Source organism: Polistes dominula, unplaced genomic scaffold (genome assembly GCF_049000335.1).
Source record: "Polistes dominula isolate Pdom_NZ unplaced genomic scaffold, Pdom_raw_medaka scaffold_35, whole genome shotgun sequence".
NCBI lineage: Eukaryota > Metazoa > Arthropoda > Insecta > Hymenoptera > Vespidae > Polistes > Polistes dominula.
The window spans coordinates 2,332,724-2,357,130 of NW_028300968.1; the positions used below are offsets into that span (position 1 = coordinate 2,332,724).

At 29.0% G+C, this 24,407-nt stretch overlaps 1 protein-coding gene across 16 annotated transcripts in view; it reads right to left on the minus strand.

The window, feature by feature from the left end:
- The window catches only part of gro (TLE family member transcriptional corepressor groucho), a 121,261-nt gene that overhangs the window by 45,830 nt on the left and 51,024 nt on the right, over positions 1–24,407 (minus strand). For all 16 annotated transcript variants that reach the window (XM_089173322.1, XM_089173320.1, XM_089173319.1 and 13 more), the window contains one exon: positions 8,164–8,208. In XM_089173322.1, the coding sequence (XP_089029448.1) occupies positions 8,164–8,208 (45 nt within the window). The remainder of the gene's footprint in view (positions 1–8,163; positions 8,209–24,407) is intronic.

Sequence of the window (24,407 nt, forward strand, 5' to 3'; positions counted from 1 at the left end):
GGTTATCTATTCTTTTTTTTTTTTTTGAAGGGGTGGGAGAGAATTCTGACTTTCGTAATTTTTTTTTAAACTTTCGTGAAATCGTTTTCATTTATCCCTCCCATTCTTCAACATTTTTTGTCTCCTTTTTTTTTTTTTACTATCTAATCCATCCATCCATCTATCTATCTATCTATCTATCTATCTATCTATCTATCTATCTATCTATCTATCTATCTATCTATCTATCTATCTAGCTCTTTTTCTTTTTTTTATTACTTCGTCGAATGAAAATTCTCATTTCCCATGGAAATCACCGTAGGATACCCAAACGCGTCGTTTCCGAAAGCCGCGTACGTGCCATGGTTAACGAAAGCGTTCGAACAATTAGTAGGAATTTCGAGTAGAAAGGTTTAACCCCATCCCCATTTCCACCCCTTCTTCTTGCACCCATTCTTTTTCTTCTACTCCTCCTATTCCTCTTCCTATTCCTCGGGATAATTTCAACACATGCCAGGATTTCTTCTCATTTTATTTTTCTATTCGTATTCAGATTATATTTTTTCTTATTTGCAAATAAAACACAAATTGTCAAATTTGAGGTTATAAAAAAATACAATTAAATTAAACAAGAATTTGTTCAATGTATAATTTGTATATATTTTTTTTTAATTTTATTTTTTATTTTATTTTATTTTATTTTATTTTTCTATTCCTAACGATTCAATTTTTTATTTGCAAATAAAACAAAAATTGCAAAATTTCTCTCTTTACCCCGTTTTATTTAAAACTAAACGAAACAAGAATCTGTTCTATATATAATTAGTATTCTTTTTTTTTTTTTAAATTTAATTTTATTTTAAATAAAAAACTATAGAAATTTATTTGAATTTTTAATATTAATAAAATAAATAAAAATAAAAATTAATATTAATTTAATAATATTATTTTAGAAAATAATAAAACAAACTAAATGGATTATATTTATTACCAATTCTACCCTCGAATTTTTTAAATATTATTTTTAAACAATAATAAATCAAAGAAAATGATTTATACAAATTATATTTATTCCCAATTTCATCCTCGAATTATTTAATATTATTTTTGAAGAATAATAAGTCAAAGAAAATGATTTATACAAATTATATTTATTCCCAATTTCATCCTCGAATTATTTAATATTATTTTTGAAGAATAATAAGTCAAAGAAAATGATTTATATAAATTATATTTATTACCAATTTAACCCTCGAATGAATTTATTGTCATTTTCTTTATTTTTTTTTTTAAATATTATTATTATTATTATTATTATTATATAATAAACCGTAGAAATATATATCTCAGTAATTTTGTTAATCGTTTCAATTTCTTTCTTTTTCGAATTAATCGTTTAACTAACGATTCTACTTTCGAACGTATAGAAATGTGAGGAATTAGTTAGAATTATCCGAAGGATTAATCGTTGAAACTCATTACTGTACCCTCCCCCTCCCTCCTTACCTCCCTCCCTCCCTCCCTCCTTCTCTCCTATCCTATCTCTTTTTGTTTCTTTTTTTATCTTCTTCTTCTTTTTCTTTCTCTTGATCCGCTTGCACTCACCCTATCCCATCTCACCCCATTCCACTTTCCTCTAGCTTCATCCCTCGGACTTATTCGTTTTTCTTTCTCCATTTTATTTTTTGTTCTTCTTCCTTCCATCCCTTCCCGACAGGAAAAAGTCGCGCTTTTATTTCCGATAACGTTTCAAATTCCACCGAGTCCTTACCCCTTTACCCCTTCACCTCTTCACCCTCACTCTTCACCCTCCACCACTTTTATCCCGATCATCGTCGTAGACGAGTTTTATTTTTGGTTTGAAATTTTGGAAAATACAAAACACGGAATGCGAATAACAACACGGGTGGGTAACCAAAAACAAAATTGTATTTTAATAATATTATTAATAAAATTATTTTTAATTATTTATTAATTATTATTAATTAAGCTTTCTATATTTATTATTATTGTTGTTATATTAATTTATATTGTCATTAAAAAAAAAAACAAAAAAACAAAGAATAGAAAGAAAGATAGAAAACAACAAGATTTATTAGGTATACAGTTTTGCTTCCGAGATTTTCCTACAGATGGCTAATAGAAAAAATGGCGGAAGTAAAAAGTTGTACACCTATTAACAAATAATAAAATATTATTATTATTGTGTGGGTTGGTTGTCTGGAAAAAGTTCACCATGATTTTGACGGAAGATTGAAACGCATCGCATTTAAGTTTTTTTTTTTAATATTTATTTTTATATTTATTGAATAATATATAGGTGCCATTTTGTTTTACAACTTATCCTCCATCTTGAAGGGTAACTTCAAAATTTTATCCTTCCAAGAACTCTTTTCAGGTTTTTTTTACCAAAAGAACCGAAAATCTACACGAACTTTCTGTGACATAACCTCAATATTATTACTTTTGTTATTAAAAATCGTAAAAATAATTTTAAAAGAAAGTTAAAATGAGATTAAAATTTATCCCTCACCCCATGTGGAAATTTGTAAATTTTTTTGAGAAATAAATGGTATTTCATATTCATTTCAAAGTTCACCACCACCACCACCACCACCACTACCAATACTTTACTACTACTATGAACACTTTACTACCACTACCACTAACGATTTTACCGCAAGACCGATATCGATGATCGTTCACCGCGTTCCTCATCCCCTTTTTCCTTTCAACCCTCTTCTCTTTCTCTCTATCTCTCTCACTTTTGTTTTTGATCTACCCCTCTTTCAGGAGAGACTTTCAAGATTCGTGACCGTAAGAGCTACTACGAGTGTTTAAACAGAACGTGAGAGAGAGAAAGAGGGAAAGAGGGGTAACAGGGGTAGAAGTTGTGGCGAGGGGATGAGGGTGAGAGGGAGGGTGAATCGTAATCCAAACTAGGACATCGTCATCGTAGTCGATGAATTCGAGTTAACTCACAGTAGTAAAACGTTGGTGTTGTAGCTTCGTCTGTGTTTCAAGGGGTTGAAAATAGAAAGACAGAAAGAGAACGACAGAAAGAGAAAGAGTGAAAGAGAAAGAGTGAAAGAGAAAGACAGAAAGAGAAAGAGAAAGAGAAAGAGAAAGAGAGAAGCAAATGTTGGGGTTTCTAGCTTATACGAGTAAAAGAGATAGAAGTCAACGACTAGGGATTTTCATGTGGTAGTGACAAAGAGAATAAAAAAAAAAGAGAGAAAGAGAAAGAGAGAAAGAGAAAGAGAGAAAAAGAAAGAACGTGAAAAAAGAAAGGAAAAGTAATAAAAGAAAAATTGTAATAGAAGAATAAGAGTGAAAGAAAAATAAAAAGAAAACAAGAGAAAGATAGAGAGAGAGAGAGAGAGAAGAGAGGAAAATAAAAAGAGAGAAAAAATTGTAATAGAAGAATAAGAAAGAAAGAAAGAGAGAGAGAGAGAGAGAGATAGAAAGAGAATCAATATTGTAATAGAAGAACGAGAGAAATAGAAAAAGAGAATCAATATCGTAATAAAAGAAAGAAAGAAAGAGATACCTATATATACATATATTTAAAGATAGAGGGTTGGAGGATGAGAATGAAGAGGAAGGGGTAGGTGAAAGACTGTAAAATAGAAGAGAATAAGAAAGAAAAAAGAGAGAATATTATCGACAGTGGCAACTAAAAAAAAAAAAGAGAAAAGAAAAAGTGTAAAAGCTTGAGACTTAAAAGAGGGTAGGGAGGTTTGGTTTAGCTTGGTTGGTAAGATAGAAAAGTGGGAGCTGCTCTAACCTCGTAAGGAGGGGTAAGATTGTTTTCATTCGGTTAAAAAGAAGAGAAAAAAAAGAAGAGAAAAAAAGAAGGGATAAGAGTAGAGTCAGGGTGGGGTAGGAGGTAAGAGGGTGGAGGGTTGAGAAAGGTCCTCCAATTGAAAAAGAACCGAGAATCCGAAGGAAGTACCCCACGCGGATTCGAAAGAGCTTCTGCTAGAGCTTCTAAGTGTCAGAGGAACTAACTTCTTAGGGAATAGGAGAAACGAGGAAGGGGTGAGGGTAGTGGTGTTGGTGGTGGGAATGATGATGATGATGATGATGATGTTGATGATATATATGTACTTTTTGGTCTCCAATATTTCTACGTAGATCTATTTACACACACTACATATACATACATATGTATAGTCACTACATGTATAGGGGTGACTTATATATATATATATGTATCATGCCCCCTATATATATATTTAGGGTTTTAACTTTATATATATATATATATTTTTTTTTTGTAATTATAAATTATTATTATATATATATATATATATATATATATATATATATATATATATATATATATATATATAACTTTATTATTTTAATTTTGTTGAATTAATTTTATTTATTTATTATTATTTATATTATTATATAAATAATAGTATTATTTTTTGATTATTGTATTAAATAAATTTTATAAAATTTATTAAAATAATATTATATTTTATATTATAAATAAAAAATTATATATATAATTTTAACCTATATATTACATATTATATATATATTTCTTTTTTAATTTCTAATATTTTTACATAAATCTAATATCTACAAACACACACTGTGTTATTTTTATACACATATAATGTGATCTAACATTTCTACATAAGTTTATCTTTATATATGTAGTCACATATTACATATTTATACATACACTATATATATATATAGTGTTACTTTTATATAGAATGAAATAAGAAGACATATCTTGTTTCCATTCTCTCGTGTTTTCCTTTTCTCAAGAGAAGTAAGGAAAAAGACAGTGAAATGAAATAGGAAAACGATGAACTACCACTACCCCTACCATCACAACCACCACCATTACCACCACTACCAGTAAGAAAGTAACATGATAAATGATAAATGATACGTGATAAATGATTTTGAAGAAAAATGACCATCAGAATAAAAGAAAAATAAAAAAAAATAAAAATAAAAGATCGTTACTCGGATGATCGATGTACGAGGTACGTAAATTTGGAAAAGGGATGAAAAGGGTGTGAAAAAGGAAAAAAGAGAGAGAAAGAAAGATATGGGGGAGGGAGTATACGATATTATAGATTATTTCCGGTACACACCATGGTGGTTGGTTGCTGCTCGTCTTTTATCGTAATTTCCTCTCTCTTCCACTCACTTGGTAAAAAAAAAAAAAAAAAAAAAAAAGAAAAAGTTGGACAGAAAAATAGAAAGAAAAAAAAGATAAAAAAAAATTGTACGATGAGAATAAAGAGAAAAAAGGGTGGGGGTGAGGGTTGGGGGTGGTTTGATAAAAGAGATAATTTATGGTTCTTCGTATTTTTTTTTCACTGATCGTTCGTACCCCCCGTTGGTACACACATGGTTTATATGCAAGTTGCAATGGTACTATGGTTCAAATGTTGCAAATAAAACAGTTTAATCTTTTTTTAGTTAACAAAAGAAAGAGAGAAACAGAAATATTGCAAAATTGTCCAAGAGTTCATATTATTACAGTTAATTAGATTGGTCTTGTGATATAAACCAATTTCTTCCAATTAAACCCTCCCCAAACCACCCTTTGACGACTATGACCCTTCGTTTGCTTTTTTTCAAAGAATAAAAAAAAACGAGAAATAAAAGTAAGAAAAATAGATGGATATATTATACCGGATTGTACATTAGTTTCGTTCACAATTTGTCGTGTCAACGAGGGTGGTTATGTGGTGGTGGTAGAAGTGGTTGTGGTGGTGGGTTGCAGAGGGTGAGGGGATTCTGTTAGAAAAAAGGGGAAAGGGAAGTATTTTAACCCTCCAGGGAATTGATTTACTTTTCCCTACCCAACGCTTATTTTCTTTTTTTTTCCAACCCCCTTTTATTATTATTACTATTATTATTATTATTATTATTATTATTATTATTGATTTATTTCTATTTTCAACTTAATAATTTTATTACCACTCAATCTATCAATTAAACAGTTGGTACAGTTGGTACTGCGACAACTTCTGTGAAGTAGTTTTCTAACTTTTTTACCAGTTATCGAAGTTTTTAATTTTTTATTTTAGTTTTTTTTTCTTTTTTAACGTAAACGAATCGATTACGAGATTTACTGCGATATACGGATTTAACTGTATTTTGTGTTTATATGTGGGTATGTGTATTTCATGTAAAATAAATGATAAATGAGAAAAAATTATTCTTTTGAATTTTTATATAAATTTCAATTAATATTATAGTCATTAGTATTAAAATTTAATTATTATTTTAAATTTTTTTACGAATTGAAAGAAATGACACGTTTGGTAAAAAAAAACATACCACGCACCTTCTTTGTTTATGTCGACAGTCGATTCGTTTGGGCCTTATACTTTTGTCGCATACCTACGTGCTTATCTCTGTTTATTCTTTTACCTTTCTATCGCTCCTACCTACAAACATTGCGAGTATCGTAAGAATATGTGTATTTACGCTTTGTCGTATGCAGTCGCACACAAACACACACATATACAACCAGGAGCGATAACTACGAAGCATAGCATAAAGAGGAGACCGAGAATAGGAAAAACTGTATAGCTATATTCCGTCTCATTCCCTCGCAGTCTAAATCCTATGTTTGTCTCTTTTTCTCTCATTATTTAGTATGGCAGCCGTTTCATAGCTTCGTTACATAGCTCCGTTTCCGTTTATTTACTTTTCAGATCACTCCCATTTTAAAGAAGTTTTCACTTCAAAAAAAGAAAAAGAAAACACAATTGGTCGTACTTGTTTTCTCATCCCTTTAACCACCTTTTTATTCACCCCCCACTTCATACCCTTTTCGTGAATCTCTTTAACAACCAATACTCGATTCGTTGTTGGGCTTGCACCCCATTAAGAAGTCCCTTCTTGCCCTTAGATACAAGGGTGAGAAATGATCGGCCGCTAATGCTAATGAATATCAACTCGTCCCTTTTTATCTAAAGGGTGCAAGAGGGGTTGGTTTGGGTTACTTTTGGAGTTTTGTTTAGGTTATGTTCTGTTTATATAGTTGCCATACTATTCTTTTTAGCAGTAAACATTGGCATAGTAGTTTAAAACCTGTGCTGTGTGTTAGAACGAAACGGATTACTAAAACTTGCTTTTAAGAAAATTGCTGACAGAGTAAGAAACAGGGCTGGGGGGTTGATCCTTTAACTGTTTTTCCCCTTAATTAGCCGAAATTACACGATTTTCCAAGCTTAAACGTTTACCCTTAAACTTTCCCTTCTTTTCTATTTCTTATCTCTTTTTTAACCACCCTCCCAATTTCAATTCAAAGTAATCGGTTTTGCACGATCTTCTTTCTACCCCTGCAATTGTCTCATGAGTGTATCGTTCGTTTCATTGAAGATCTTCATTAAACTAAATTTCACAAAATTAACCCCCCTTTTTTTTTTGGTTGAAACTAAACACGAATATTATTTGATTAAATTTATCTATAATTTGATTTTTTTTTCTTTTTCTTTTTTTTTAAATTAATATTTGAAGATCTTTGTTAACCTAAATTTTATCCTGTAAAATTAACCCCGTTTTTTGGTTAAAGCTAACTCGAATAATTTTTGATTAAATTGAACTATAATTTGTTTTTTTTTTTTTTTAATTAATTTGAAGGTTATTTAAGTTTATTTAACGTAAACTTACATAACCTAAATTTACATAACCTTAACCTAAACATTAACCTAAACTTTCCCTATAAAATTAATCCCATTTTCTGTTAAAGCTAACTAGAAAATTATTTGATTAAATTGAACCATAATTATGTTTTTTCTTTTTGTAAATTAATTTGAAGGTTATGTAAGTTTATTTAACCTAAACTTTTATAACATTAACCTTTATTTATCCCCTAAAATTAACCCCTTTCTTTCTGTTAAAGCTAAACTCGAATATTACTTGATTCAAATGAACTATAATTTATTTATTTATTTATTTTTTATTTTTAAATTAATTTGAAGAAATTAAATTACGTAGGTGTGTAGATAACTTTTCAATTTTAAACATACGAGAATTACTTACGTGTTTTTTTTTTTTTTTTTTTTTAAACAAAAGTAAATTTAACCGAGAAACGATAGTTTCAATAATTGTTGAAAACAATTGTTTTCCAATTATAAATACTAAAACGATCTAAATTAATTAATTTATTTATATTTTTTGATGAAATCTCACCTGTTTGTGCATCTCCACGTTGAGGCCATACGACATCTCGTAATACTGAAACAGAAAAATTAAAAAAAAAACAATTTAAATTTTAAATATATACTAAATAACATTTAAAACATCGATTCAATCATATTTTTTTTCAATCCTAATTGAACAATTTTATTTTTCAACATTATAACAACAAATTTATTATATTATATTATAAATGATTTTTCAATCACATTGAAAACGTATGAAAAATGTATATTATTTATTATTAAATCAAAAATAAATATGTATTTAATTAATGAAATATTATTTCACAGATAATTTTTATTAATTTAATAAAAATTTTGAGAACTTATGGTTAATATAAAATTGGAGGAGTATAATAGGGGTTAATGGGATATTCTGGTCTAGAAACCTAAATTTTAGCCATTTTTCAAACTAAGATACAAAAAAAAAAGTGAAAAACATTTTTAGTATCCATTTTTTTTATATGATGTTTATTAACATTTTAAGAATACAAAAAAAAAATCGATTTTTGCAAATTTTTAGATCAGAATTATCTCCTTAATGCGATTTAACAGAACGTTTGTTTGCAAAAATATAAAAAAGAAATAAAAATCAAATTCAATTCATTTACAATTGGTTTGGATAATCTTTATCGTTTAAATGATGATAAAAATTATTTAAAATTAATTTATCATAAAATATTATCGCTTTAAAAATGTAATCTGATGATTAACGAACTAAAAAAAAAAAAAAGGGTAAAAAGTATACCAAGTTAAGTTAAAGAATTTTATCGTAGTTAGTTACAACTACTACTATAATAAGATGGATCTCGAATGCAACGAACCACGCGAAAGTATCATTTACCAACCACCTACAAACCTATCCCCATTTCTCTTACACACCCACACCCATACTTATACCCCCAACATCAAACTCCAACCCCTAACTCCTATTTTCTCTTTGTTATCTTGTAATACGATCCTTGTCGAATGTTAAAGAATATTAGCATTCAAAGTGTATGAAAAATCTTGTTATTTTCTTTTCCTTTTTTTTTTTTTTGTTTAAATACAATTTAATGATAGTTTAAACATTTGTCAACGGAAAAATAATTTATTAATAATTTTTTATGTTATCTCTTATTTATCGTTTCTTTTTAATACTAATAAATATAAGTAGAAGTTAGTTTGATATATTTAACCCGAACAAAAACAAATGGATTTTATATTAAACATTTTAAAGATCAGATATTTCTATACTTTCAAAATAAAAATAAAAAAGAAAATACAATTTTAACGCAGATAAAAAAAATCTATAAAACAGTATCTCAATTGATATTATATTTTAATTATAAAACAAACAAAAAAAAGAAAAAAGAAAGAAAAAAAAATATATATATATATAAAATTTGTTATAACAATTATAGAGAAATATCTTTCGCGGAAATTCGTGCAAATTAACATCATCTCGTTTGGAGAGAGAGAGCATCGAACTTCGATCGAACATTACCGTAACGCCCCCTCAACCTACCTACCCTTCCTTCCCCCTTTACCACCCTATTTCCACCCCTCCTCTAGTTTCCTCACTTCCTCTAACCAGAAAAGTGTAGTAGAGAGAGAAAGAGAGAGTGTAGAATACAGAAGAGGATGGGTATCGGGATCTGAAGAGATGTATATGTATGTATGTGTGTATGTGTGGGTGGTTTGAGTAAGTATACGCGCGCGCACACGCGAATACGATCGTAAATCGGTTAGTGGCTGTCACTTAGCACACCGCGTGTCCGCCTTTAACCGCTTGTTCCAGGACGAATGGCTTCAGGGGGCTGCTGGTGGTTGCTTGCTTGTGCCTGCCTCTGGCAAACCCGAGAGAAGGTTTAATATATATATATATTACTGTTGTATATATCGATCTATTCAACCACTCACAAAATATATTATAGTATGTATTCACATGTATATGTGTTCATGGTATGTGCTCATGTATGTGTTCATGGTATGTGTTCATGGTATGTGTTCATGATATGTGTTCATGGTATGTGTTCATGGTATGTTTCATGTATGTGTTCATGGTATGTGTTCATGGTATGTGTTCATGGTATGTTTCATGTATGTGTTCATGGTATGTGTTCATAGTATGTGTTCATGTATGTGTTCATGTATGTATATATGTTTAATATCATAATAATGTATATTTATTTATTTATTGATGTGAGACTGTTGTGTTGAGTCTAGTAAGGAAAGTTAACTAGTATACTAGTTATATTTTATGGTAACTAATAATTACTAAACTTATGGTTAATTAGTAATTACTTAGGTTAGTTAAGAAAAGATTGTAAGATAGATAGGACAGTTTAACACTTGTTTGAGATAATATTCAAATTTGTATATTAAATAAATTGTTATGTTGGAAATATGAATAGTATTTATGTGATATAGTTTGTTATATTATATAAATAATAAAATAGTACTTATTAAGATCATTGTTAATATAAATTAATTAAAATGTATAATATATTATATATTATGTATATTTATATTATTAAATTATAATATAATATATAGTCACAAATAAATAAATTTGTATATAGCATTTTGGGTTTTTTTTTTATATATGCCAATATCTATAATACAAATGAGTAGTATTTATATAAAATATTTTGTTATATTATATAAATAAATTAATAGTATTTAGATTATTATTAATATAATATATCATCAAATAAATAAATTAAATAAATTTATATATAACATTTTATTTTTTGTTTGTTTATTTAAACCAATATCATAATTACCAACATACGTATATGAATCTAGGTATATATATATATAAATATTTATGTAGGTACTTACTTATTCAGATATATACAGATAGATAGATAGATAGGTAGATAGATAAATAGATAGATAAATAGATAGAAAGAGAAAGAGAGATAGATCGATAACATCGGCTACGGAAATATACCGACTTAATAATGCAGTCGATAAGCACCACGATAGAAAGAAAGAAACGACTTGTGAGAGAGACAGAGAGAGTAAGAAAAAGAGAAAGAAGAAGAAGAAGAAGAAGAGAGGGGTTGGTTGCTGGCTGAGGGAAAGAGGAAAAATGGATGGTAAGAAGGGGTGAGAAAACGGAGTAGTAGTAGTAGTAGTAGTAGTATGAGGAAGTGGAGAGGGTTGTGTCGTAGAAAAAGACGACTACTACGACTACCATCAGAGAGGGGGTTTAAAGAGGTGGAATAAGTTTGTATGTTGTTGTTTTGTCTACATACACGAGTGCAACATTTTCCTGTAAACGAGTCCCCTCATTCTCTTTCTCTACTCTGTTGAGTTCGTTGGTTGGGGGTTGAGGGTTGGGGGAGAGTAGTATTCAGTTATCTACTAGCGATAATCTTCCTCGACAAATCCTATCCAATACCTTGATAATAATTTCTCTTACTCTTCTACGAAGAGGGGTAACAGGAAGAGGATGATGATCTAACTCGGTGTGTGGTACAGTTGAAATGATAAAACGCACGTCTGTCGTTAGTTTCTAGCTAATTAATTTGAGATCTATCAGCAAACGATTCTACATGTTTCTAACTATTCACTATCTCTATCTGTCTATCTATCTCTCTGTCTCTCTCTCTCTCTCACTCTATTTCTATCTCTTTCTATTTATGTTTTAGTTTGTTTTCATGTGTTAACTGTTTTGAGGTTAGGCAAATGTATCGCACGATTTGATCAAAGATATGCTTTTATTATTTTCTTTTATAAACTATCAACCCCACCACCAACACCATCACTACTAGTAGTACCACTACCACCATTATTACTACTACTTTATTTTCATGAGCTTCCCCTATCCTATTATTTGTTTCAAACCACGATTGTCCTAGTGTTCCTAATAGTTTTATTTCTTTTTCTTTTACTCTCTTTTACTTTATTTTACTTTTTTTACTTTCTTTCTTTCTATTTTTCTTTCTTTCTTTCTTTCTTTATATTATCTTACTAATTTATTTTTGTTTATATATGATTTTTTTTTTATAAATATATATTTATATTACTCCAATTCCTATTACTAATTTTAATACTATTTATATTATATTATATTATATTTATTTGTATTATATTATATTTATTTATAGAAGAAGAAGAAGAAGAAGTTTATTTTTCAGGTATACCCCTTTAGGGTGTTTATCCCGAAGGCCCCCCCCTTACATATTCGTTCCCCTTGACAATATACTTAATTCTAATTATGCCCTAATATAATATTAGATATTAATATTAACAATATAAAAACAATATAAAACAATATAAACAACATTAAACAATATACCTCTTTTAGTAACTATATAAACTATATAAAACTATAACTTATATTATATTTCTTTATATTGTATTATTATATATTTATATATATATATATAATATATTATTATATTATTATATATAATTTATATATAAATATTTATAATGTAATAATAATATTAATATATTATAATTATATAGTATAATAATATAGTATAATAATATAGTATAAAAACGTAATATAAATAATAAATTATAAATAAATATTTATATTATGTTATTATACATATATTTATACTATTATTATATTTATACTTTTCCTCTATTCCTATTACTATTCCTATTCCTAATATATATATATATATATATATATATATATATTTATGAAGACTTTTAGGGGCTTGAGTTTGTGTTTTTATCCCTAGGATGAAATAACAAAACGGATATGGAAGTAAGAAACGATCGATACGATTTGACGAGAATAAAACAGAAAAAGATAGACAGATATATAGATAGATAAAGAAAAAACATAGAAAGAGAGAAAGAGAGATAGTCTTATTCTGCATCGCGAAGCGCATATCGATTTCTCTCGAAAGTTCGAAAGGCCACGTGGTGGATAAAGTCAGACCGACGACGACACGACGACGACGACGACGACGACGAAGTCGATTATCGGGGACGAGAACGTACGAACGAACGAACGAATGAACGAACGAACGAACGAACGAACGAACGAACGAACTGAAGAAAAAAGGAAAAAAAAATGAAACAGAGAGAGAATAAAAAAAAAGAAAGAAAAAAAGATAAAAGAGAGACTCGCGGTAACAGAGGGGGTGGTGGATGGGTGAGTGGGAGGATTGAGGGGGTGGTAGTGGTGGTGGTCGTATCGATCTCATCTTTTACTCCACCAACCTTTCTCCTTTTCTATTTTCACGTGGCTCCGAACCCAATAATGGGGATTGTATCGATAATTTCACCCCCTTCCTCCTCCCCCGTCAGCCCTTCCTTCACTGCTATCCTCTTTCCCTTACTCTCCACCTTTAGTTATTCGATATGGATCTTTTAGATACCAACCCCTTTGATAGGGACGATCGAACTAACTTTTTTTTTTTTTTTTTTTTTATTAACTTCTTTTTGCCCTTTTGTTTTTCTTTACTCCCTTTTTTATTTTTTTATTTTTTTTTTGGTTCGTTTTTTTTTTTGCATCACCATCATCTTCTTCCTTCTGATCTCTCACCCTTTTCCCCAATTTTTTGTTTCTTTTTTATTTTGTTGGTCTTTTTTATTTGTTCTTTTTTTTCTTTTTTCTTTTTCATTCTTTCCGATAACGGATTTTTTTTTTCTTTTTTACTCCCTTTCAATCCCCCGTTTGGAGTATGAAATATGTTTTTTTTTTTTTATTTTAGTTCTACGGTAGATTTCTTTGCTCTTAGCCTTTTTATATTTTATTTTTATTTTTTAATAACTTTTTTTTTATTTCTCGTCGTGGAATTTGATCTTAAATATGTTTCGATTAATTGTTATTAAGAATGTTCTCTTATAAATTATTTAATTATACGAAAATAAAATAAAAGAATTGAAACTAATAAAAATGTTTAAACGTTTCGTTTCGTTTTCAAGAAAAAAAAATAAAAATAAACAATAAACAATAAAAAACAAAGCTATTAAAAAACAATTATTACGAGAAACATAAAATTTTCAATCATAGAAATTAATTCTTTTCAGAATTAATTTAAGAATAATATATTATATATATACTAATTATTATTATTTCAATAGAAAATAATTACAAAATAGTGTGACAATAAATAAATTAATAAACCCAACAGTAAGAACTAAGTATAGTAATACGTATAAAAAACAAACAATTAGTTTTTTGTAAAAAAAAACAAAAAACATACAATTTTCAATCATACAAATTAATCCTTTTAAAAATTAGAAATAATATTATTTAAATAAAATATATTATTAAATATATATATATATATAAAATAAAATAATTAAAATAAAATATCTATAAAATTTAATTATTACTGTGATTTATTTCAATGGAATATAATTAATAAGTGATAATTAATAAATGACAATGAATAAACCTCAGTAACAAGTAAATATACTATATATATATATATATAGTATATATATATATATATATATATATATATATATATATATATATATATTATTATATATATATATATAATACGTGTAAATGAAAATATAATGTTTAATACTATCTCATGAAAATATTTATTTGCTGTCAAAACAAGGGGTAGGTAGTATGAAGAAAAGACAGAAAGAGACAGAAAGAGAAAGAAGCAGAGAAAGAGAGAGAGAGAGAGAGAGAGAGAGGAAGATTGGTGGAATGAAGGGGAGGGTTGGGTTAAGGTTTGAGAAAGGGTGGAAGAGGGTGAAGTGGGGGTTAAAGGGGAGCGTAAAGATAACGTTGGAAGAAGAAATTCATTCCATAATAGTAGCTCCTATTTCAGAATTTCCCGGAGGCGATAAACCGCGAGACAAAGGAATGCCAAAGAGAGAAAGAGAGAAAGAGAGAAAGAGAAAGACAGTATACATATATATATGTGTGTGTTTGTGTGTATGTGTATGTGTGGATGATAGAAAAGGACAGGGATAGTTGTGGGAAAACTTTGGATACCTCGAGGGCTCTTTCGAGCGTTAGAGAATTATTCGATGTTTATGGTGAACGTTGTGGGAGAAAGACTGTGTGACTTTAAACTTTTGTTGTTTGGTGCAATAGTAAAAAAAAAGATAGAAAAAACAAAAAAAATAGAAATAGAAATGATAGAAATGAGAGAAAAAAGACGAGAGTCATTTTGACGCGTTTATGAATGTTAGTAAAACTCGCCAAAAATGTTCAATATCGATCCTCGTTTTCTAGGAATCTTCGTTTTAATTGAACCTTCATATATACAGGGTGATCTGTAACTGGTGGTATATATATATATATATTCAAGCGAAAAGAGAAAGATTCTACATGAAAAAATAAATCGATAATATAGAATACAATTTTGTTGTTTGAGGTTGTTGTTTTCGAGAAAATCGACTTTGAATTTTCGCAAAGTACGCGTGCACTTGATCATATCTCGTTATATAGGCTATTTCCGAAAATTTCGTAAGCTATTTCCGAAAAGTTCGTAGGCTATTTTCAAAAAGTTCGTAAGCTATTTCCGAAATGTTTGTAGGCTATTTCCGAAAAGTTCGTAGGTCCAGTTTAAGGAGTTATGATCAAGTGCACGTGTACTTTGCGAAAATTCAAAGTCGATTTTCTCGAAAACAAAGTCTCAAACACAAAAATTGTATTCTATATTTTCTATTTATTTTTTCGAGTAGTATCACCTTTTTTTCGCTTGTACCACCAGTTACAGATCACCCTGTATATATATATATATATATGTATATATATATTGTATCGTATCGTTTTAATTACGAAATATTTTTTATACCTTTTGGTATTTTTTTTTTCTATTTCTTTTTTCTATTTTATTTTTATTTTTTATTATTTTTATTTTCTATTGTCCATTTACAGAGTTTCATCTAACGCTAGTGTGACCCTTTCCAGTTATCCAGTCACCAGCTATACGCCCACCCACTCACCCCCTATGTGCTTTCCACCCTCTAGGAATGGTCGTGTCGGCAAATTAATTTACCAAACATATTCGTAGTAGTAACGGGTAGGGAAGATGACCTTCGTTCTTGTTGCTTTTTCTATCTTTCTATCTTTCTCTCTTTTTTCTTTTTTCTTCATTTGAATTTTTGTTTTGTTTAATTTCGATTCATTTCCGAAGGCATACGGTTAGAAATAGGGGTGGGGAAAAAAAGATAGAAATAAAAAGAAAATAATAGTAATAATAATAACAATAATAATAATAATAATAATAATAATAATAATAATAATAATAATAATAATAATAATAATAGTATAAAAAAGTGTTCGATTTTGATTTGATAGATTCGTGTGTTCGAACATACGAGAAATTCTTCGCATGTAGAATTGATGAGAATCAATTTTTTGAATTTTTTGTGTGGGTTGGTAACACTTGGTAATAAAAAATTCTACAGTCACGACCATACTCAATTTCGAAAAACGAATGAATGAATGAATGAACCAATGAATGAACCAATAAATGTACGAATGTATGAACGAATGTATGAACGAATGAGGAAATAAACGAATGAATGAATGAACGTATTAAGAAAATACTATAAATGAGTATAATAATTGGTTATTGATCATTTATGTGTCTGAGAATATTAAAAACCAAAAAAAAAATTGTGATTTTTATATTTGTCTATAGAAAAAGAACAATAAAATAAAATTAAAATGTTACATAAATAACTATGTACTAAATGTTACATAGAACTATTACGTTTAGTTATTTACGTTATAACGTAAAATTGAAACTTTCAATATAGTATATTCAATATAGTTCACACTTAGTGTTTAAAAAAAGGAACACAAAATATTTTTGAATTTGATTTTTATCAAAAACGATAAAATTGAACTGCATGATCATTAATTAATAATAAAGAAACTTAATATATATGATTTAAATTTTCTACGGATGATTATGTTACTAAAAATTACTTCAACTATAATTAACCCAAGTTATAAGTAAATAAATAAATAAATTAATTAATTAATAAATAAAAAAAAATAACACAAGAGAAGGAAAGAAAAATATTAATAAAAAAAAAAGATAAAGACAGAATGAGTAAAAGAAAATATCATGTGGGCAGATCACACGTGTTAGAAGTGAAACCTTCGAAAAACTAAGTTTCGAGAGAAAGAGACGACTGCAGAATATCAGGAATAGGAAAATTGTTAGGTTTATTTGTTATAATATTATTATTATATTATTGTTATCACATTACAAAAATTATTATACGTTTTATTGAAAACATATATAAATAGATAACATATTACACAGTAAGCAAGTTCTCAATTCAAAAAAATGAGACGAGTTGCTTCTGGTAACTAAAAAATGCATGGTAACTAAACACCTCTGTTAGTGTAGTAAACACCTCTGTAGTAAGGTTTTTTCCGAAAAGTAGTGAGAAATAAAAGACCCCACGGAAAGACCCTACAGACTTATCGGAAGACCCTACGGACTTATCGGAAAGACCCTACGGACTTATCGGAAAGACCCTACGGAATTATCGGAAAGACCCTACGGACTTATCGGAAAGTAAAACTTATCAAAAACTATTCGGAAAAAACCTCACTACTTATCGGAAAAAACCTCACTACTTTTCAGAAAAAACCTCACTACTTTTCGGAAAAAACCTCACTACTCTTCGGAAAAGACCTCACTACTTTTCGGAAAAAACCTCACTACTTTTCGGAAACTTTACATTTGGAGAAATTTTACTAAAAGTAGTGAGGTTTTTTCCGAAAAGTAGTGAGGTTATTTTCGAAAAGTAGTGAGGTTTTTTCCGAAAAGTAGTGAGGTTTTTTCTGAAAAGTAGTGAGGTTATTTCCGAAAAGTAGTGAGGTTTTTTCCGAAAAGTAGTGAGGTTTTTTCCGATAAGTCCGTAGGGTCTTTCCGATAAGTCCGTAGGGTTTTTCTGATATGTCCGTAGGGTCTTTCCGATAAGTTCGTAGGGTCTTTCTGATAAGTCCGTAGGGTATTTCTTTCTTTTGTTATTTCGCACCTTCTTTCTTTATTTCGACCGTCAGTTCGTTTGTACCTTATTTTTTTGTTGCATATTAACGTTCTTATCTCTGTTTATTCTTCTACCCTTCTATCGCTCCTACCTACAAACATTGCGAGTATCGAAAGAATATGTGTATTTACGCTTTGTAGTATGCAGTCGCACTCAAACACACACATATACCACCAGGAGCGATAACTACGAAGCAGAGCATAAAGAGGAGACCGAGAATAGGAAAAACTGTATAGCTATATTCCGTCTCATTCCCTCGCAGTCTTAATCCTATGTTTGTCTCTTTTTCTCTCATTATTTAGTATGGCAACCGTTTCATAGCTTCGTTACATAGCTCCGTTTCCGTTTATTTACTTTTCAGATCACTCCCATTCTAATAAAGTTTTCACTTCAAAAAAAATAAGAAAATGAATGAGAAAATATGAACGAGAAAAAGGGAGAAGCTAAACCTATGTGTGTGTGTGTGTGTGTTTGTGTGTGTGTGCGTGTTATGTGTTTATGTATATATGAGAAAGAAACAAACATATAAGAGAAAGACAAAATGAGAGAAAGAGAGAGAGAGAGAGAGAGAGAAAGTGAGTGTGAAGGTAAGACGAAAGGGAAACGAGTCGATGATTTTGTAGGGAAAAGTAAATGAAAAGGGTTGAAATATAGAAAAAGGAAAAAGAAGTTAAGAGACCGCGCGACGAGCTCGAGGATTTACGTGGCGCGTTACCCTAATGAAAATCGTCGAGGGTAAACAGCAAAAGGAAGACAGACAAAGAAAAGAGAAAAGAGACTTCGGAAGAGAGAGGAGAGACAGAGAGAGAGAGCGAGACAGAGAGAAAAAGGGCGACAGCCGGGATACACGAGGACGGAATTAGAATATCAAACGCACATTCTCGAGGTGAATGCTTGTGTTTATCTATATATATATATAATATATTATATACATATGTATATCATTACATACATATATAGATAAATAGATAGATAAATAGATAGATGGATGGATAGATAGATAGATAGATAGATAGATAGATATAATACGTGCAGACGTACATATACGTGAGTATTTTGTACGTACTAATACTCCTTTCAGTTAAAACGTACATACATATATATATATATATATAATACTTGCCAGTGTGGTTGACAAACCCTCGACATCAATTTCTCTTTCTCTCTCTCTCTATCTCTGTTTCTAATTCTCCTTGCTTCTCCTTCACCCTTTACAATCCCTACTCCCTTTCGTCTCTCTTCTCGTTTCACCCTCAACCATCCTACCACTACCACCACCACCACAACTACTACTACTACTACTATCACATCTCTTCCTACTCACCCCTTTCTACGCTTTCTCTCTCTCCCTCTTTCTCTTCCAGTGTTTCTCCGAGCGTTTACTCTCTCTCTCTCTCTCTTCGTTTACTTTGGAGATATCGATTACCGGCTCAGCTCCCAACCCCATCAACCTCGAACCCCCAACTCCGAACCTCCAACCCTCAATTTTAACCCCGAACCCCCCTTCTGTTACCTACAAGCAGTGCTACCTCTGAAACACCCCCTCCTCTCTCTCTCTCTCTCTTTTACTCTCTGGTTGGATTTCTCTATTTCTATCCATTCGGGGCAGCTTGGTGTTTGCTCGTTCGTACGGTGTCACATCGGTCTCTAACATTTTCCAGGGGATGCTATAGTTCCACGACAATTACGATCAAACGTACTACTCTCTCTTTCTCTCTCTCTCTCTCTCTTTCTCTCTCTTTTTGTACTATCGCTCTCTAAGATCTTTCTATTCCAACGTGCAAGCACTATCACGCGTGTGACACATCAAAGGATACAATATAGAGAAGACTTTATACGTGGGTGGATGTTTGGATCTATGTGGGTGGGTGTGTGTATTTGTGAATGTGTTTTTAGTTGGATGATTGGATGAGATTGACCCAAACTTTCGAAATTTTATTTTGAGTTAAGGATACTTCTTAATTTTTCTATTCTTTTTTTTTCTTTTCTTTCCTTTTAATACCAGTATGGATACCTATGAGTGTGTATATGGGTATGCGTTGTATGTGTTTTTGTTGGATGTAGGATTGACTGAACTTTTGAAATTTTTATTTGAGTTAAGGAAATTCTGTATTTTTCTATTTAATTTTTATTTGTTTATTTTTCAATCCCAGTACGGATATTTATGGATGTGTATGTGGGTGTTTGTTATATGTGGTTTTGTTGAATGTGAGATTGATTCAACTTTCGAAATTTTTATTTGAGTTAAGAAAATTCTGTACTTTTCTATTCTTTATTTTTTATTTATTTTCTTATTCGTTTCGCTTTCTTTTATTTTACTTCAACTCCAGTATGGGTTTCTATAGGTGTAAGTGTGTGTTATATGTATTTTAGTTGGATGCAAGATTGATCCTACTCTTTCGAAATTTTAATTTAAATTAAACAAACTCTTAAATATTCTATTTTTTTTTTATTTATTTATTATCTTATTTCGTTCTCTGTTTTTTTTTTCTTTTTTTTTTGTTTCAACCCCTATTATGGATATATATGGGTGTAGGTGAGTGTGTTTGCATATGAGTGTTTATTATATGTGTTTCTGTTGGATGCAAGATTGAACGAACTTTCGAAATTTGAATTTGAATTAAACAAACTCTTAATTTTTCTATTTTTTTTCTTTTTTCTTTTTTTTTTTGACTTTATTCTTCCTCTTTCTTTTCTTTTCTTACCCTCCAACCCCCGGTGAATTCTTTTCTCAATAAGAAAATAAAAAACGAATATAAAGGCACACACGATAAGAGATAATAAATAAAATGAAAGATTTATTTCAACATTTGAATACAATGATAACACATTATACATTTCACCCCCTACCCTACTTCCTTCTTCTTTTCTTTCTTTCATTTTATATTTTATATACCCTGTATATAATTTTAAAATAATCTATAAAACTAAAATAACAAAAGAAACTATCAAAGATAACTTTGAAACAAAGTATATAATTGAGTAGAAAATAAAAAATAAAATAACAAATAAAATAAAAAATAAAATAGCACGTAACTATAATACATAAAAAGGGGTTTTAATAAAAAAAAAAAGAAAAAAGAAAAAGAAGAAGAAAAAAATAGGGGTTGGTTAATACGGTAGAGAAGAAAAAGTAAACAAAAGTGAATATCTAGATTAAATTCAAAAAGTATTCCCGTTTAATTTCTGTATCCTCGACAAAAATTTTTGTATCCTCCGTTCTATTATCACCCTCGTGCCGTTAACCTTTCTAAACTCACATACATACACACACAAATATATATATATATATATACACAAGTCCTCCTTCTCCCTCCCTTCTACCTCGCACTCACCCACACACATATACACACATATATGAGCGTACAAACATACACTCTCATACATACCATTCGCACTCTTCTTATCTCCAGCTTTGTGTGCTTTGTGAGAGAAACGTATATCGCGCGACATTACTATGAAATAAAAAAAAAAGTAAAAACGGGTGGAGGTGAGATGTAGAAGAGTATGAGAAGAAAAAGAGAGAAAAAGTGAGACAGAAAAAGAGAAAGAAAGCACTCGAATAGCACCGGGAGTTTATACGCGGACAAAGCGTTCCAAACCGAATTTTTACTTTATTTTTTTCTTTCTTTGATTATTTTTTAGTTTTTTTTTTTTCTATTTTTTTTTCTTTTTCGTTACTGTACTTCGCGCAGTCGCTTTAAAAGCTATTGGACGAAAACTCGCGATTTCAGGGAACCATTTTTGTCTTCTTTTCTTTTCTTTCTCTTTCTCTTTCTCTTTCTTTCTACCAAACACCACCACCCAACCACCCACAAACTCACCCTCTCTTTTTCTTCTCATTTTTAGTGCTCTTTGGAGAAACAAAAATAAAAAAAGAAGGAAAGAAATGGAGATGTGGGGTAAAAAAGGGGGTGAGGTGGAATGGAATGGGGTAAGAAAAAAAATAACAGAAAGGGGTGGAAAGGAAGAAGATAAAAAATATTTACTTCGAGCTCAACTTTACGAACGACGACGACGACGACGACGACGACGATGATAGTCAAAAAATATTTTCGATCTCTTTTTTTTCATACCACTACTAGTACAACTATTATTATTATTATTATTATTATTATTATTACTACATCACCATCACTACTACTACTACAACTACTACTATTACTACTAGCGCTGGTGTTACTACTGTTCACTACATTTTATTCGAGAACCCAGAAGCTTAAATTTTTATACGCATCGAGAAAGAGTAGAAGGGGTGGATGAGGGTGAAAGGGTGGGGATGAAAGGATGGAGGTTGGAAGAAAAAGAGAAAAAATTCGTTTAAAGCGTCGTGAATTTTAAGACCTTGTTTATCGCCAACCTACCAAATACACGTACACATACATGTGTACTTGTAACACATGCATACCTACATATACATGTGTACTTGTGGTACATGTACACGTACAGTTCTATTGAAACGACTTTTTTTTTTAATATTTTTTTATTTTATTTTATTTTTTATTTTATAAAAGGGTTTTACCGATCGACCGTATTTTTTAATATCAACCATACTCTCTCTCTCTCTCTCTTTCTCTCTCTCTCTTTCTCACTCACACTCTCTTTTTCTCTTTCTTTTTTCTTTGAGTTTATAAATGCATACACAGATATGAATAGAAATATAAAAAAAATTATTACTAACGATTTTTTTTTCTTTTTATTTTTATTTTCTTTTTTTTTTAGGGAGTGTGAAAAAAACTTGTGTACGCGAATAGTGTGTATTTGTATTTAAATGTATGACGTGAATTTCAAACAGCACACTCGATCGTGTGTCTATACCGATGTGTGAATTTTTTTTCTTTTTTTTTTTTTTTTTCTTTTCTTTCTACGTGTCGAATCGTTTCAAAAGGAAAATGAGAGAGAGAGTGAGAGAACGAGTGAGTGAGAGAGAAAGAGAGAGAAAGAGATGATATTTCATTCGGAGCATTCAATTTCCGGTGAGGTTCTTTGACACTTGGTACCACCATCCCTAACTTTTATCCTAGTTGTTAGAACGAGCCTTAAACCAAAATTCTACCACGAAAAAAGTCAACTCAATATAATATTTTTATTAACATACCATTCCTTTTTTTTTTTTAAATTATTTTTATTTACTGCTATTACAGTTTTTAATTATTAAAATTATTAAAATTAATTAATTAAAATATAATATAAAAAAAAATTAGAATTGTGGAAAAATTTATAAAACAAATTTTATTATCGATTATATATCGATAATATATAATATATAATTATATATAGATTATATCGATAATATTATCAATTATAATAATAAATATATTAATTACTATATAATAATAATTAGAATAATATAATTGTTACTATATTTTTTAATTTATTAAAATTATTTAATTAAAATATAATATAAAAAAATAATTAGAATTGTGGAAAAATTTATAAAACAAATCGATTATAGTAATAAATATAATATTAATTAAAATATAATATAATTATTAGATAAATAAATAAATAAATAAATAAATAAATAAATGAAATTTAGGTAAAGAAAAAATAAAAAAAAGAAATGATTATTATTATTATTATTAATATTATTATTACTATTTTTGTTAGAACCATTTTTTTTCTGGTTTGGTTTTGTAATTCAAAGAAATAGTAAAAAGTAGAAAATAAAAAAAGACACCCACCCCTTAACGTGTGGACTATCTTAATCTAATTAAAATTGTAGATAAACTTATTTAAAACAAATAGATTGTAATAATAAATATAATAATAATTATAATAATTTAATTTTACAATAAATAAATAAACCAAAGTTAAGTAAAGGAAAAATATGTAAAATAAAGTAAAGAAAAATTAGATTAATTATTCCAATTAATTTCGTTCGAATAAAAACTGTTTTTCTTGTTTTATTTTCTTATTGAAAAAAAAAAAAAAAAAAAAAACTATAAAATGTAAAGAAAAAAAAAAATAAGCCACTCTCCTGTAGTATGGACCACCACCCACGTTTGTTTCGTAAAAACATTAAACGTAATTGAAATTCTAAAAAAAAAAAAAAAAACTAACAAAACAGTCAATTACAAAAATAAATATAATAATAAATAAAATAATAAAATTATAAATAAAAATAAATAAATAAAAGAATATTGATTAAAAAAATAAATAAAAAAATAAAATTATTATTATTCCAATTATTTTCGTTCTAATTAAAAATGTTCTGTTGTTTTTTTTTTAGTTAGTTTTCTTCTTTACGATTAAAAAAAAATTTAGAAAAATTAGAAAAAAAACTAC